This window comes from Sycon ciliatum, chromosome 4, assembly GCF_964019385.1.
Source record: "Sycon ciliatum chromosome 4, ocSycCili1.1, whole genome shotgun sequence".
NCBI classification, from domain to species: domain Eukaryota; kingdom Metazoa; phylum Porifera; class Calcarea; order Leucosolenida; family Sycettidae; genus Sycon; species Sycon ciliatum.
In genome coordinates, this window is record NC_088646.1 from 14014809 (window position 1) to 14030403 (window position 15595).

The window sequence follows — 15595 nt, forward strand, 5'->3', positions numbered from 1 at the left end:
AGGCTTGCCCTCCCACTAGCTGGGTGGCATGGAAACACGGCACCCAGGACCGATGCAAAAACCTATTTTTGGAGGAGCAGCAGGCAACCCTCGTTTCACTCGTGATTGCTTAATCACATGGCAAAAACAACAAAAATGCAACCCCATTCTATGGTGCTATGATGTGTGTGTCTCGGGGGGAGGGGCGATAAATGTAGGTTTGCAGCGTACGGCAAACCGTAGTTATCGCTGACAACCGAGCAACAGGCAAAAGCCACGCGCGTGGCTAGGCGCGCAACAATGGGGGTGTCTGGCATGCAATGGCGGGCAGCCGTACTGGGGAAAGCCCAGGCCGCAGTACGAGTACGCCCATATGCGCGGGCGAGACTACCCCATATTTGCATAAAGGTATCAGCGCTACTAATGCAATGTTTACTACAAGCAGGGCTAGCTCATGGCGCCTAATCTCTATATTAGGAAGCAGTTCCTTTCATGGCACGAAAGGACTCCAGCGCGCGTACTAAGCCTCAGCCAAGGTACAGTACTAACCGAGTACGCAAGATAGAACAGGCGGTGTGGCGGAGCAAACATACCACGTATGGAAGAGGCGAAGTCCCCGGATGCCGCCCGGCCCACAATGACAGACACCACCATGCTTATATGGGAAATAAGGCGCGAGAGCCCACCAGGTAAGGCGGGCCACATAAGCACGTGGCAAGCGCAAATAGCGTAAGACGTACCCACGAGGCCACAACGCGAGAGTACGGCAGCATGAGCAGAGTACAAGAGTACGAGGCCGGATCAACGCAGACCAAGCCCAAGGTGTGGTAGTGCCACAGCACGAGGCACCTCAGCAGTTGGAGGTGGCGAACGCAGGGACAGCATCAATATTGGCAGCTAGCAGCAGCAGCAGATGGGCGTGATTTTTTTTTCTTCAAGACTAGCAACGAGGAGCAGCAGGCAACCCTCGTTTCACTCGTGATTGCTTAATCACATGGCAAAAACAACAAAAATGCAACCCCATTCTATGGTGCTATGATGTGTGTGTCTCGGGGGAGGGGCGATAATCAAGGGTTGTGGACATGGTGGCTGAAACGGAAAACATCCAAACGGGAACAGCATATTCAAGGAGGGGACGAACATAACATTTATACAAAAGATTCACAGCAGGAAAAGGAAGGAAGTTGGACATGTGGTTTAAAAGAAAAACCCGACCTCGAAATTTGCTGGTAATGTGTTGAATATGGGGGCCAGATTGAGTGAAGGAGTGAGGGTGATGCCCAGATGGCGGTGGGAAGAGGGCTGGGTCAGTAACGTACCGGCCATGGTGACGGTCCTGGGATTAGGTGGGTTTGATTTAGGTCTGCGAAAGGGAACATGGACACATTTGGTAGCATTGAAAACTGCTTCAGCTTTATGAGACCAGTTCACACATCTATCAAGGTCTAGTTGCAGGGAGGCAGTGTGCGCGGCGGGTACGACAGTAGGCGGAGAAACGCAGACCATGTTGGAATCATCCGCAAACAGAGTCAGATCGCTGGATTGGGGAATGCTGGGAAGGGAGTTGATAGAAAGGTTGAATAATAGAGGGCCTAGGTGGGAGCCTTGTGGCACACCAGCGGTGAGCGACATATGGGTTGATAAGGAGGTTCCGACCCGCACAGACATCGATCGGCCTTCCAGGAAGTCCATCAGCCACGCGAATGAGTCAGGTGCACACCAACCGGACAGACATGAGGCTAGGAGGCGATGGCTGGTACGATCAAATGCCTTCGAGAAATCGAGAAAGACGGCATCACACTGGGCCCGGTTATCAAATGCAGAGCTGACACTTGATGTGATATACGACACTTGACCGACTCACTACTACCATCCAGAGCACACAAGAAGTCCATCGAACCTTCTACTCGGCAAACCTGCAAGAAAGCACCACTCCCTGGTCAATACACCTTGTTTTGGGCAGTTCACCCCTCATTAATTGGGCTTGAGTAGGCTGAGGAAGATTGTGTCTAAAGAGCACCACTTATATTGCTTTCCAAGCCAAACCATCACCAGGGATACAATCTTACAGGGACGCTCCGTTTCAAGCGAGAAAAACGCCCTTTGAGCAAGAGATAGCAGCGTGAGTAAGTGTCATTTCTGCACAGTGAGAACAGGAAGTGCAGAAAGTCGGCATACCGGATAGGTAGTGAGAAAGTCGGCGGAAAAGCGCGAGCTCCGGTGTGAGGAGCAAAGAGGTTTCCTATGAAACCATCGCCAAAGTTGCTACCACTATCTCGTATAATAGCTTTGATTAAATTATTGTGTAACACTCATACTCGCAAGACTCTCTCAAAGCACATGGTTACGGGTTGTAAGTTGTTGCTCCTTGTCTCACGTGGAGGAGGAGAAGACAAAGGCAGTGCAAGTATGCGGCGCATAGCTTACCGTGAATACCTATGGTGTACTATTTATGTCAGTATACTCAATAAGTATACTCAATACGTGTGATAAAGTACTCATACTACAATTCCTTTCAGATTCCTTTTTTCATATTCCTTTCCTGTCTCCTTTCAGATTGTTAGATATATTTATGCAAGGAATATTCGAATTATTCGAATATTCTAGAATACCAACATCAGAAAGAATATTCGAATGCAGGCAGCATTACTTGATATTGGAAAATTCGAAAAATTGGCACTTCTTGGTTGTGTTAATATTTAGAATATTCGTTCGAAGAAAACACCATTTGTTGCATCACTAATATATTTCGACTTATGTTGGCTCCTACTTTGTTGCTTTGTTTGGTATAGGAAAGGCAAGTCCTGGTTTCAGTCTGGTGACGAATCCTACTCTGCGCAAACATGGACTGCAAGCGATGACGTGTATCATGCTCTAGCTCATCCTTACGCCGACTCTCTAACTAAACCCGGCGTGTCCGATTCCGATAATAGCTTGGAGTCAACATGTTCTGGTCCTGTTTCTCTAAGGGCAGAGCAGCTGCAGCAGCAACAACAGAGCTCTGTAAGTCAATACTACTACCAGATCAACAACTCATATGTATCCATGCACCCCCCCCCCCCGACATACGTTATTGAGAGAGATAACCACTTTATGTAACATAGTAATCAGCAGGACATCTTTTCTTACCAGCGGCTACTGATTACCACGAATTATATTGAAGCGAGCTAGCTGCATGTACCATTGAGGGATAGGGAAACACGAGTATATTGCCACATACATGTATAGGAGGTTGAGGTGTGATCTTCTGCTGATGAAAGGCTATTCGGATAAGCCATGCAATGCCGGTATCAGGCTTTCTACTTTAACCTTACTAATCCTTTCAAAAGGAATGGCAACTTTGATGAGTATCCCAAACAACGATTGTCCTCACTGTACCCACGTGCAACTGTTAGTGTATTGTGATGGTCTGGATTTGGAAAGGAAAGTTCTTGTGGTACTGAAAGTTCATGTTTACTTTCTTCCCTGAACCACCGTTTCACACCAAATAGAAAATTGACTGCACCATTGATTGGCGCACTGGAAGAGACTATATAATATAGACTTGCCATATTTCGTTGAACACCATTGAAACTCACTTCTCTTTCTACTCTTTCTTCTCACCCGAATACACTCGCACCCTCACAGCCACAGCCTCGCATACAGTGACATACACATGCACACGCACGCGCGCACGCACACACACACACCACACACCACACACACACACACACACACACACACACACACACACACACACACACACACACACACACACAGTGATGCCACAGCCACGCCACACTGGTCACAGGCACCGCATAACCATCTGCACACACAACAACCATCAGCCTCCTCTGCAGGGACAGCAGCCGAAAAAGCTGTAATGCCAGTGTATTCTCTATTCGCAAAGAACAACACCCACATCACAGCATTAACTTTCTCTCTGCTCGGCTTAGATGGCCAAGACTAAATAGATGTACGCTGTAGTTAGTATCAATGCTAAGACTGCAGTCTCCAGCTGCAGCATACTGCCAGCAATTTGCTCGCAAGGCAGAGCTTGCCAGTCTAGAAAGGACCGACCAGATAAAGACTACGAGAGAGCTTGGAAGCTCAGGGCCCTACGCTATGCTTTTTTTGCCTTGACCTAGACAAAAAAAAAGCATAGGGATGTTATAAATTCTTTAAAAAATTCCTTTTTTTTTAAGACATAACCTGGGATTCGAACCCGCACTATCGCGCGCCCTGCATGCATCCCCCGATACACTTCGCATACATACTAATTCTTCCAAGTTGTTTCACATTGTGATCTTGCATTTGAAAGCCCTATTTGAATATGCATTGTGGCCAGCCGTCTTTGATGGTACGGTACGGTAGGGGATAGGTACGGGACAGGTACGATCGAGGGTAATACGACACCGTCTCCAGTACCGTACCGTACCATCAAACACAGCTGGCCACATACAGCTGCCCGCAATATTCAAATAGGGCTTTCAAACGCAAGATAATAACGTGAAGCAACTTGGAAGAATGGGTATGAATGCGAAGTGTATGGGGGAATGCATGCAGGGCGATAGTGCGGGTTCGAATCCCAGGATCTGCCTGAAAAAAAAAAATAGGAGAATTGAAAAATTTATAACATCCTATGCTTTTTTGCCGTCAGATACGGATAGCGCCAGGCGTGACACAAACAAACACACAAACAAACACCAAATTAAAGCTGTGTGGACCCTGGCTAGCGCCAGACGTTACTGAAGTAACGTCTTCTGCATAGCTACAGGAATAATTTATTATTAATTAGGGCGGGTGCCGGGTGCCGCGTGAGCAGGGTCACACATCACTTGCAAAGAAAGAATTGAAAAAGAACGGTACAGCAAGTGTGCATACCTCAACTTTTGCGAGCTGCAAATATTACGGCATGACATAAGACGGAAAAGAACATTAATTTTCTCGTTTCTCTCTCAAGTTAGTCAATGAGAAATGAACAAAATATGGCCAGATTTCACAACAACAGTATATTATTATACTATTGTAGCAAAAACTGTCCATATCGTCATATTCTGATGTTGCAAAAACTGTCCATATCGTCATATTCTGATGTTGCAAAAACTGTCCATATCGTCATATTCTGATGTTGCAAAAACTGTCCATATCGTCATATTCTGATGTTGCAAAAACTGTCCATATCGTCATATTCTGATGTTGCAAAAACTGTCCATATCGTCATATTCTGATGTTGCAAAAACTGTCCATATCGTCATATTCTGATGTTGCAAAAACTGTCCATATCGTCATATTCTGATGTTGCAAAAACTGTCCATATCGTCATATTCTGATGTTGCAAAAACTGTCCAGATTGTCATATTCTGGTTTTTCAAAGCCTGTCCAGCCTGATTGACATATTCGAGTGTTGCAAAGCCTGTCCAGATTGACAAGTTTCCGTCCAGGATTCTGTCGACATGCTCCGAGGCCGGAAGTCAGCGGGGGAATTAATGTGCAACATGTGGTATGGTTTGATGTGACTTTGTGATCATGTCTCAGAGCATTTCCGTGGAACTTCAGAAGGAGCTGCAGAGCGTTTGGAAGGAGCTGTACCTCCCAGAGAGTACAATAATGGAACTTAGTTTCAAGTATGGCGGAGAGCATCTGCCATTACAGATTCTGAGCAAGGTATGTACGGTACTCAATGCTGCAGGGAGCAGCTACCGTTTTCCGGTGTATTTGTATTTTGTGTTTATGGATTCTCCACAGGCCTTGGCTTAAATCAAGGGAGTCTCCGTATAAGCCGCACTGGAGTATAAGCCGCACCCAGATTTTTTTGTCACAAAATCAGATATCTATCCTGTGTTAGGTGTATACGCCGCGTCCCTCACTTGAGGGACCTACTGTGCAAACGGCCGCTGACAGCTTCGGTTCTCCTGTTTGCCAACAACAAATTGCTAGTAACCGGCATGGATTTATCAATACTGAACATATGGAGAGAAGCTCGATGGCCTAATTCCTCGACATCTTCAATGACTCTCAGCTTAAATCAAGTCTGATAGCTGCTACAAGTATGTTCAACGGTACCGTGATTCAGCTCTGAACGTTAGATGAAAAGGGAACGAACTTGAGCGAGAGCCAGAGACAGTGACTTGTATCAAAATTTCTTGCACTGATCCAATGTGCGTTGTCCATGCGCATGCACCCAGTTGCATTGTCACGGCTGTCACAGCGCGCTGTTGCATTTTTTCGCCAGTTACGTGACCTACCACACGCTGCTTTGCGCACGTTCTAGGGTGAATTATGCGTGTTGAATGTGCGGTTGTACTCAGGAAAAGATAGTAATCTGTTTGAGCTGTTAGAGTTAGGGAGCTAACTGTATTCAAACAATATTTGAGGACTATGATATTTGTGCCTGAGAGAGAGAGAGCAGTACCGGTATCTAACTTTCAGGTGATGCAAATGTTACTGAATTACATCATGGCATGCGGTAACTGACTTTTCTCCAGAGCGTTTTTAAAATACATAAGCAGTAGAGGTGAAACATCAAGTCATCGGATGTTGTTCACGGTTTTCAAGTGATTATGGTCCTTGCAACAAAGGCCAGTTTGTCCCCTAGCCTGTGGCGGCAAAATGAGTCAGTGCTTGACCTGTTAATTGCCACTGGAAGGCCGGGCTTGCAAAAGGTGATTGGGCTCGAGTTTCTTTTGTCAGATAGGTGTTTGTGTCTCATCACCCCCCCCCCCCCCCCCGGCTTGATCTTCATCCCAGACTAGTACTAGTATTCGTGTGCTATGTTTGAGTATTGCCGGCACTTTGGGTAATGCACCCTGCTTTCTCCTCATCAACATGTTGATTGTGGAAGAGTTTTCACTGCTCCATAGGCTGGATTTTCTATTTCGCAGTACGTACCGGGCAAACGAATTGATGAATTTCTAAATTCTGGTATTTTGCAGTCTGTTTTAATATTTTGCAGACTCTATCTGGTAACGACTATTCCACGCTGTGTCTGCAGGCCTCATCTTGTGTAGTTGCTGCTTCTGTTCCAATCAGCCGCGGACCGTTTGCGAATTGCAGACACAACTTCAGGGTTGTTTAAATTGTTTTGATTGTGTGCGTTTCTGTTGTTCCACAGGCACTTTGTGCATGGAAGAATGTGCTCTCTCTTGTAAATGAACGTGAAGTTATGATAGCAAGCTGGGAGGTTCATCCTTCCTTCCTCCCAGGTCAGTACCAATGTGTCTTTGACTGTACCATGTAAAGTTGCATATCAACAGTCAAACTGTCACCTGTGATTTATTCTATTTATTTCACCTTCCCTCCTTCCCTTGGCCAGGGAATATAGGCCAATATGGAGGGAGAGAGGGGGGGGGGGGGCAATAGCCAGCCATGGCAGTAAGTAAAAATAATGCAAAAATTTGATGACAAATTACAAGAGGCAAAAACCTACACAGGATGAGGCAAAGAAAAACAAATCTGAACATGAGCTACCTTGGGCAGTCCCTTAAAACAAAACAAAAGTCGTAGAGGTGACGGTTCGATACCGGAACGGGTTGACAACAAAATTGTGTAGACCCAATCCGATCATCAGTGTGGATTGTTCACTCGAAATATGTTTGTGGAAGGAAGCTGGCATGTTGAAGTTTGCTCTGAGGCCAGAGTCGATCGATCTGAGCCCCTCCTTTGTGTTCGCCCGTTGCCTCCAAGTTGCCCTCAATTTTTGGTGTTTACAGAGGTGGCTCCAAACCGGACAGGTTTTAGAGTGCTCGTCAAATTCACTCTGGGTCTGAAATTAGGTAATTGCTATGGCTCCACGACGGCCAGTACAGAGCACCAATTAGCCTTGTGTGTGCTTCCATTAGTTTTCATTGGTATACAGTTCTTTATTGGCGAGAGGCGAGCCGCTGTTTACCTGCGACAAGAAGTTGATTTTTCAAAAGACATAAAACTCAAGTCGCAGTGGGAAGCAACACGTCGAAAACTCAAATGCTTGGTATGGCGCTTCTGGTCATCGCAGAGCCATGGAATTTTGGCGCTGAGTAAAACACATTGTAGTCTCACTGTGACATACGTTTTCTAATCAAAATACCAAGAGAGAAAGTGAATATTTAGACCGTTCCGGTTTGCAACCTATGTCCTATTTGAAACCGTCTCTTCTACGAGTTATAACTCCTTTTAGCCATAATTAAATTGGCTCACCATCCGAGTTCGATAATAATAATTATAATAAACCAAAAGGAACTACGCTTAATGTTAAAACTTTCTCTTTCCATTTATTGATGTATTCATGTAATGAATTGAGTTTAGCGTAGGCGTACATCTCGCAACTACGTATCTGCTGTGCAACAGCGCCCTCTACTGTTCTGGCCGCCTCACTTGTTTAGTGCGCCTTGCCGCGACCGGCAAGACTGCCTGCTCTACATCACATTTATGCGTACGCCATCACACTAATTAATTCAGTTTTGATCGGGTTCGAGTCAGCAACGTGCCACATCTCCTTGCCATTCTCAGTTTTGAGTCTTCTCTGCTTTGGCTCATGCCCGACTTGCATCCTGCTGCCTTTGTCTTTTGCTGACCCACCATCCCACCACTAACCATTAATACCACATTGCATCATTCCTACTTCAAGTACAATAAACCTGGTGGCGAGTCACTCATTACTGGTCTGCCTTTCCATTGCGGCATTATGGCCTTATGGTCCTGCCTTTCCATTGCAGCAATCACAGCCTCCGGGCTTCTGCCTTCCTGCGGCAATCACAGCCTCATGGGCTCGTGCCTACCTTGCGGCGAAGACCAACCAGTTCCTCGTCACCAGTATTTGCCCAACACAACCTAGCCTTATTCGTGTGGTGTATGCCTGTCTGTGTGCGCGGAATGCTAATGTAGTTCTTTTTTTTGTTTTTCCACAATGTAATTTTCGCAGCCCGCACTAAGTTGAGGTATGAAGAGTATGCACACTGGCTGCAGCATTCTTTTCACTTCTTGCTTCGCAAGGGATGTGTGACCAATAACAAAATGTAACAAGGCGATGAGATCATCAGAATGAATCTGTTCGTATGTATTGTAAGTAGCAGTGTCTGTGTAATCTTCCTTTCAGGTGGCGGCACAGTTCATGCTGATAACACTGTTGCAGAAGGTGATAGTGGTAGTGGTGGTAGTTGTGGTGATGGTACCAGTACGCATGGTATTGCCATTGGTGCTGGTGATCCAAGGACAGATGATGCTAGTATTACTGGCATTACCAATGGTGGCGCTGCTGATGTTGCTCGTACTGGAGAAGAGTTTACACGAGAAGCAAAAACAATGAAGGCTGCTCATACAGTTTCTAGAAAACGCGGCAAGCAAGCACATCGCTATGACACAGGACTTGCTAAGGTATGGTTATTGGTTACTAGTAGTACTTGATTTAGAATACTAGCACAGAAGACAGTATAATCTGGTGGGTGTAGGCAAAGTACGCATGCTGAGTTCCAAACATATACCGTACGTCAAATATCACAACGATTCATCACTCAAGAAGAGAGAGAGAGAGAGAGAGAGAGAGAGAGAGAGAGAGAGAGAGAGAGAGAGAGAGAGAGAGAGAGAGAGAGAGAGAGAGAGAGAGAGAGAGAGAGAGAGAGAGAGAGAGAGAGAGAGAGAGAGAGAGAGAGAGAGAGAGAGAGAGAGAGAGAGAGAGAGAGGAGGGAGAGAGGAGAGAGAGAGAGAGAGAGAGAGAGAGAGAGAGAGAGAGAGAGAGAGGGGGGGAGAGGAAGCTGTATTTCGACTTCTATTGTGTGGAAGGCTCTGCCGTAGATAGGTATTCAGCACTATTACTGAGGGCAGTGGACCACCCTACTTGATTACAATTGATTTATAAAGTGCTTCGAAAAGAAATGGAATTAAATCATTAGTATGAAGGATGTGGGATTCATTGCATCTGCCACGGGTTGGGAGTGGTGCCATCAAGATCTTCAAGCCTCGTACAATGCTGATCCCTGCACAGTCTAGCATATTCCCTGCACAGTCTAGCATATTCCCTGCACAGTCTAGCATATTGACGACACGCTGATGCACTGGCATACATATACAAGCTATAATGTGAACTGTGAAGACATGCCATCTCAGCTTGCTGGCCTGCAATCATCTACGGCTGGCCAGCATCCCTGTGCCGGCTACTGGCCTGTCCACACTAGACTTCAGCATTCTGACACGTGACATTACCCCCATCAACTCCAACCCCCTGCGTATGTGTTATCCCAGTGACAGCCCAGCCCACTGGCAGCACTGGCAAGGCAGGGTTGTTATCCCAGTGACAGCCCCCACTGGCAGCACTGGTAAGGCAGGGTTGTTATCCCAGTGACAGCCCAGCCCACTGGCAGCACTGGCAGCACTGGCAGCACTGGCAAGGCAGGGTTGTTATCCCAGTGACAGCCCAGCCCACTGGCAGCACTGGCAAGGCAGGGTTGCAGGCTGCCGGCTACTCTTAGTGGTCTAGTTGGCCGACGACGTGTGTGTGTGGGGGGGGGGGGGACAGGGTAACATGTGCACTGGTATGTCACTTTGCCTCTGTTGGCTGGGATGTGCATGGAAAGGGTCGGCTTGGCTGAGTTACACCTCATCCACCGAGCTCATATTGAGTCAAGGGTGTGTACTACTCTTCACACATGGATTTAAATACTCAGGTATATCGTGACGCTGTTCACTATTCCGACATGCAAGCGTTCCATCATTCGACATGCTGTTTGTCATTCTGAAACTGCAGCAAGAAGAAAGGTTGGACAGGCTTGAAAGTCAGCTACGCAAAGTGATCAAAGAGATGAGGAACGACTTTGGTGACGATGTCATGTTCAGGGTAAGCAGCTCTACTCTTTGACATGATACTATTATTTAACATTACAGTCATATGTATCCTATTGCAGTGCTTCATAATCAGGCAGCACGGCCACGCCAACTCACAGCCAATGCAGAGAAGTAACTCCCACCCTGCACATCCCATGAATGGTGGATGAAGCGGGTGCATAATCTTTCCAAATCACCTCAACTCACGAGCTCAGACTGTGTACTAGAAAGGTTTCGAATTTGTACATTGAAAGGAGTGTGAGTTCAACGGAATCATGAACATATGACTAGATCATAACTTTGACTCCTTAGTGGACTTCCGATGGTTGATAGGACACCAACTACATGTACCTACTCAGTCCAACATCTAACCTGCAACTTACCCAATCCTGCAACTTACCCAATCCTGCAACTTACTCAATCCTGCAACTTACTCAATCCTGCAACTTACTCAATCCTGCAACTTACTCAATCCTGCAACTTACTCAATCCTGCAACTTACTCAATCCTGCAACTTACTCAATCCTGCAACTTACTCAATCCTGCAACTTACTCAATCCTGCAACTTACTCAATCCTGCAACTTACTCAATCCTGCAACTTACTCAATCCTGCAACTTACTCAATCTGCGGACAGAACAACACGAACTGGAGTGTGTGACATTTGACATTCAAGAGGAGAACGGGGCAACACATAGTCACATACAGTCAGACCGTCTCGCTTACCTCGCTTACCTCGCTTAGGGGTCGTCGCAAAAGTTCTTTGTCGTCCCTGAAACGAACATGATTCATTTGGGGGAGGAGGGGGTGCGAGCCAAAATCGCAAGCCGACCGACGCTGTACATATGACGTGCACATGCATGCCATTTTCGTCGTCCAGCATAGCAAGCTGTGTTCGTTTCAGAGGGAGGGGAGGGGTCCGAGTACGAAATGAACGATGTTCGTTTCAGGGACGACAGAAAACTTTTGCGACGACCCCTTATCCGGTCCTCTTTAATCCAGATCCCTCGCCATCCGGAAGAAAATGCTGGTACCCATGTGCAGCATACGTTATGCATACAACATACCGGACCTCGCGATCCGCATACCGGTGCATGATTTTGTGTACAAACTGGTTGAAATGTGTACAAACAGCTTCGTCGGATCCGGTTGACGTGGCTTGCAGAAGCTAGACTCAGGGAGTTGCGCAAATAAAGGTCCTTGACCTGCTGGATGCATGCGGATAGCACTCAGTTGCATGCGCTTGTCATTTGTCTCGCTTGTTTTACATATTATGAACGCTACTTGGTTGTACTGCATAGGACCCATAATTATACATGTACAGTAGGTATCGGTTATAGCGTGGGTGTTTGAAAAACGACATTTGATTCTTATTGCCGATATTTCTTACACACGATAAATCACGTGTGACATATCATATGCACGTGTGACATCATACATGTACATATGTATGCGCGCACGTTTGGCATGTGGACACACGTACACATGATACACGTACACACGGATCAATCAGACTCGCGGTCATGCTAGGCGACTGCGGAGCAGCGGATACCAGAGAAGTCGGAAGAAAGAGTCCGACTGGACAGAAAAAGTGATTCTCCAATGCTCTCTTGGACATAACTCTCTTTTTGTGTTGAATATTATTGTATTGAGTATGCACAGAGCACAGATGTTATTACTACAGGCGATACACTTTGCACTAATCTGGCATATTTTGCTACACAAAATCCATTCTTAGGGTCGATATATTCTACTATGCGATAATACTGCTTGTAAGAATAAATATACACATAAAATATGTGTTATGATTATGAAAAAATGAGTGTTCATTCTTGTAAGCAGTATATTCTTGTATACGACCACACTATAACCGATACGCACTGTACTTCTTTGAAGTATGTACGATGCCACCCCTTTTGATGTGCCACATGCATGTACAGTATGTGTGTTCAGTTATCCGGTTCCCTCGCCTATCCGAATATTTTCGTGGGAAATGGATGTGTGTGGTTAAGCGAGGTCTAACTGTACCATAACGAGGCTCTGAACGCAGAGAAGATGGTACTCTCATGAACATGCACATTGATTCCTAGGCTGACAACCGTCATTTCTGTCCTTGTTCGGCTTTTGTTTGGGTCATTCTACTTAGGGTGTAAACTACCTGGAGAAGATGAGAACGGACCGAAAAGAGCGCATCTTCTGGCTACATCACCATCACAGAGACGTAGCAATTGAGAAATTCAGAGCGCCGGTGTCTGTTGTGAATGTGGGCCATTGGTAACATACCCAGAAGCCCTGCCCTTCTGCCAAATTGCATTATGGCAAATAGTTGCAAATACACACCCTTGAACCGGATTTATGCATCCTTGCACCAGTGTGCACCCTCACACACGCACACACATACAGAACAACACTAGGACCACCACAATCGTGAGATTATCATCAGGATAGTGAATTATAGAGTATATTTGTTTTCGGATGACTATTGCCCTTTTTCACTCCTCTTTTTCTCCCTCTCTCTCATTCACATCCACTCCCACTCCGAATATTCCCTAAATGAACAATTCTCGTTGACAAAGGTTTACACAGTTCATCGTCTTGAGGGAGTCATACCCCCCACCCCCGAGTCTTAGCTTGCTGATCCCGTTTTGTATATCTATTCTCTGCACACTGTATTAGAAGGTGGATGCTTTCCATGCTTCCTGCCGTCTGACTAAAACTTGACTAACCATCGACTCGACAAACCTTCAAGCCTTTGAAAACACTCCCTGCTCAATATACAGTGCTTCGGGTACTCTAGCTCATAATTTCAGCTAGAGTAATCTGATGATGAAATGTGTGCTCCTTATGTAGTGCTCTCCCGGAGTCAAAGCTAGGGAACGGGTTCCAGGGAGACAAAATATTCCCGATCATCTGGTGACACTGCACCCGTGCAGGGGGACAATACGAAGAGGAATTTCTGGACATGTTGCGGTTTTCATCATGGTGGCCTTTGCGTGCTCGGCAATTTACCCTTCACCATTAATTTGGGTTTGGCGGGGTTTGGTGGTCTTTGCGATATGCATACAACAACTACTTGCTGGGATTCCCTGAGCGAATCTGAATTCAAGCCTTTTTACAAAGTGAGAAAAGGACCCAAGCAGAACAAAGGAGTAATAGCAGCAAATGCTAAAGTTGCAGTATGCAGACTGAGAGTGAAGTTCAATAGGTACATGGAGTGTGTGTAAGACGGACTATGTTAGGTCACCAAGGTACCATCCGCTACCATCTGCTACCATCCGCCACCATCTGCTACCATCCGCCATCACCAATCTTTCAGAAACATGCACCGCCAAGTGAAAAATATAATGAACTCACGCTACGAACGTGATGAACTCTCGCTATGGGCTCTAAATTCACGCGCAGCCAGCTGATGACATGGTGGAAAAAAGGGTGTGACTTTATAGGGGGGAAAGTGCTGGGGGGATAAAAAGCAGGGGTTTTTTGGTGCACTCTCCCCAGCAGGAGGGGGGTCGGAGGACAAGAGTAAGCCTCCAATCCCACCCTCCACCGTTCGATGGTTTGCTTATATAGGAGCTCAGACAAAGGTGTGAACACTACGCCAATCAGCATCAAGCAACACCTAAAAGCGCTAAAAGCGCTAAAACTACTCACAACTCACCTTTTGTCTGTGACATTCACTGGAAATGCCGAGATTCACACAAAATGTGGTGTGATGGCTCAAATGCAGCGCTGGACCTGAAGCAGGTGACAGAACAGGAATAACAGCAGTGAGAATTACACAGCAGCCGGGAAACTTGACAAGCACAATCTGGGCATTGCACACCTAAAAGTTCAACATTACTGGCATCAGTCATCCTCCACTCACTCCACTCACTCCGTATTATCTGTCAACCACCATGCCGGTGCAACATGCTTCACACGATCTAAAACCAAGCTTTGCCTTCCGATTTACCACCCAATTTACAAATGATCACACTCATGACTGTGCACTGCTGATACTAAACGTCACCAAATGTGCTCATATAGGTGAGATGTTGTCAATGTGTAGGTGATATGTTGTCAATGTGTACAAGTACAAGTACATCTAGTAAATAGGTGGGTGGCAACCAGGGAGTCGTACTCAAACTAGGGAGGTGACACGGCACAGAAATTCGTGTCACAGGGGTTGACTCGCACCCGTGACCCCTCGTTGTTATTTTTGGAATAGTTCAGTCCAGTCCAGTCCGAAAGGTCATACTCGGATCGACTCGCCTTCTGTACTTCACCTCCAAGCGTGCCGCATGGGTGTCTAGTTTTTGAAATTATTGAGGCAGCACATTTCGTTTACAGCCCATCAATCGCCAGTATTCTTTGAAAGACTACCAGCAATTTGTTTACCTCCTGCCATGTCCGAACTAATTGATAGCAGTGATGGCAACAGCAGCAGTTATGAGACGGCGTGTAGTGTTACGGTAACTGTTCAGAACTGTTCAGAGTCGTATCCTAGGTTAATCCGAATACTAAAAATTGACCCAAATTGCACATAGCACGAAGCTGGTTTTTGAAAATTGTAAGTCGTGTATCTGCCCCATTTCTTCTTTATGACTTGCACAATACACCAGTCTTCCTAAACAACACATTTCTAGCAGGGGTTAAGTACCATATAAGAGAAGTACAGCCAGTGATATTGTCATGTTGAAATACTACAATTTTGACACAAATTACACATAACACGAAGCCAGGTTTTGAAAAATGTAAGTCGTGTATCTGCCCCATTTCTTCTTTATGACTTGCACAATGGTCCAGTCTGCCTAAATAACACATTTATAGCAGGGGTTATGTACCATATTAGAGAAGTACAG

At 46.0% G+C, this 15595-nt stretch overlaps 1 protein-coding gene across 3 annotated transcripts in view; it reads left to right on the forward strand.

Moving 5' to 3' along the window:
- The window catches only part of LOC135814607 (uncharacterized), a 71181-nt gene extending 57650 nt beyond the window's left edge, over positions 1 to 13531 (forward strand). For all 3 annotated transcript variants that reach the window (XM_065327759.1, XM_065327760.1, XM_065327761.1), the window contains 6 exons: positions 2772 to 2982; positions 5497 to 5625; positions 7073 to 7163; positions 9035 to 9312; positions 10679 to 10768; positions 12901 to 13531. In XM_065327759.1, coding sequence (XP_065183831.1) covers positions 2772 to 2982; positions 5497 to 5625; positions 7073 to 7163; positions 9035 to 9312; positions 10679 to 10768; positions 12901 to 13032 — 931 coding nt within the window. In that variant the 3' untranslated portion in view covers positions 13033 to 13531. The remainder of the gene's footprint in view (positions 1 to 2771; positions 2983 to 5496; positions 5626 to 7072; positions 7164 to 9034; positions 9313 to 10678; positions 10769 to 12900) is intronic.
- Positions 13532 to 15595: the final 2064 nt, after the last annotated feature.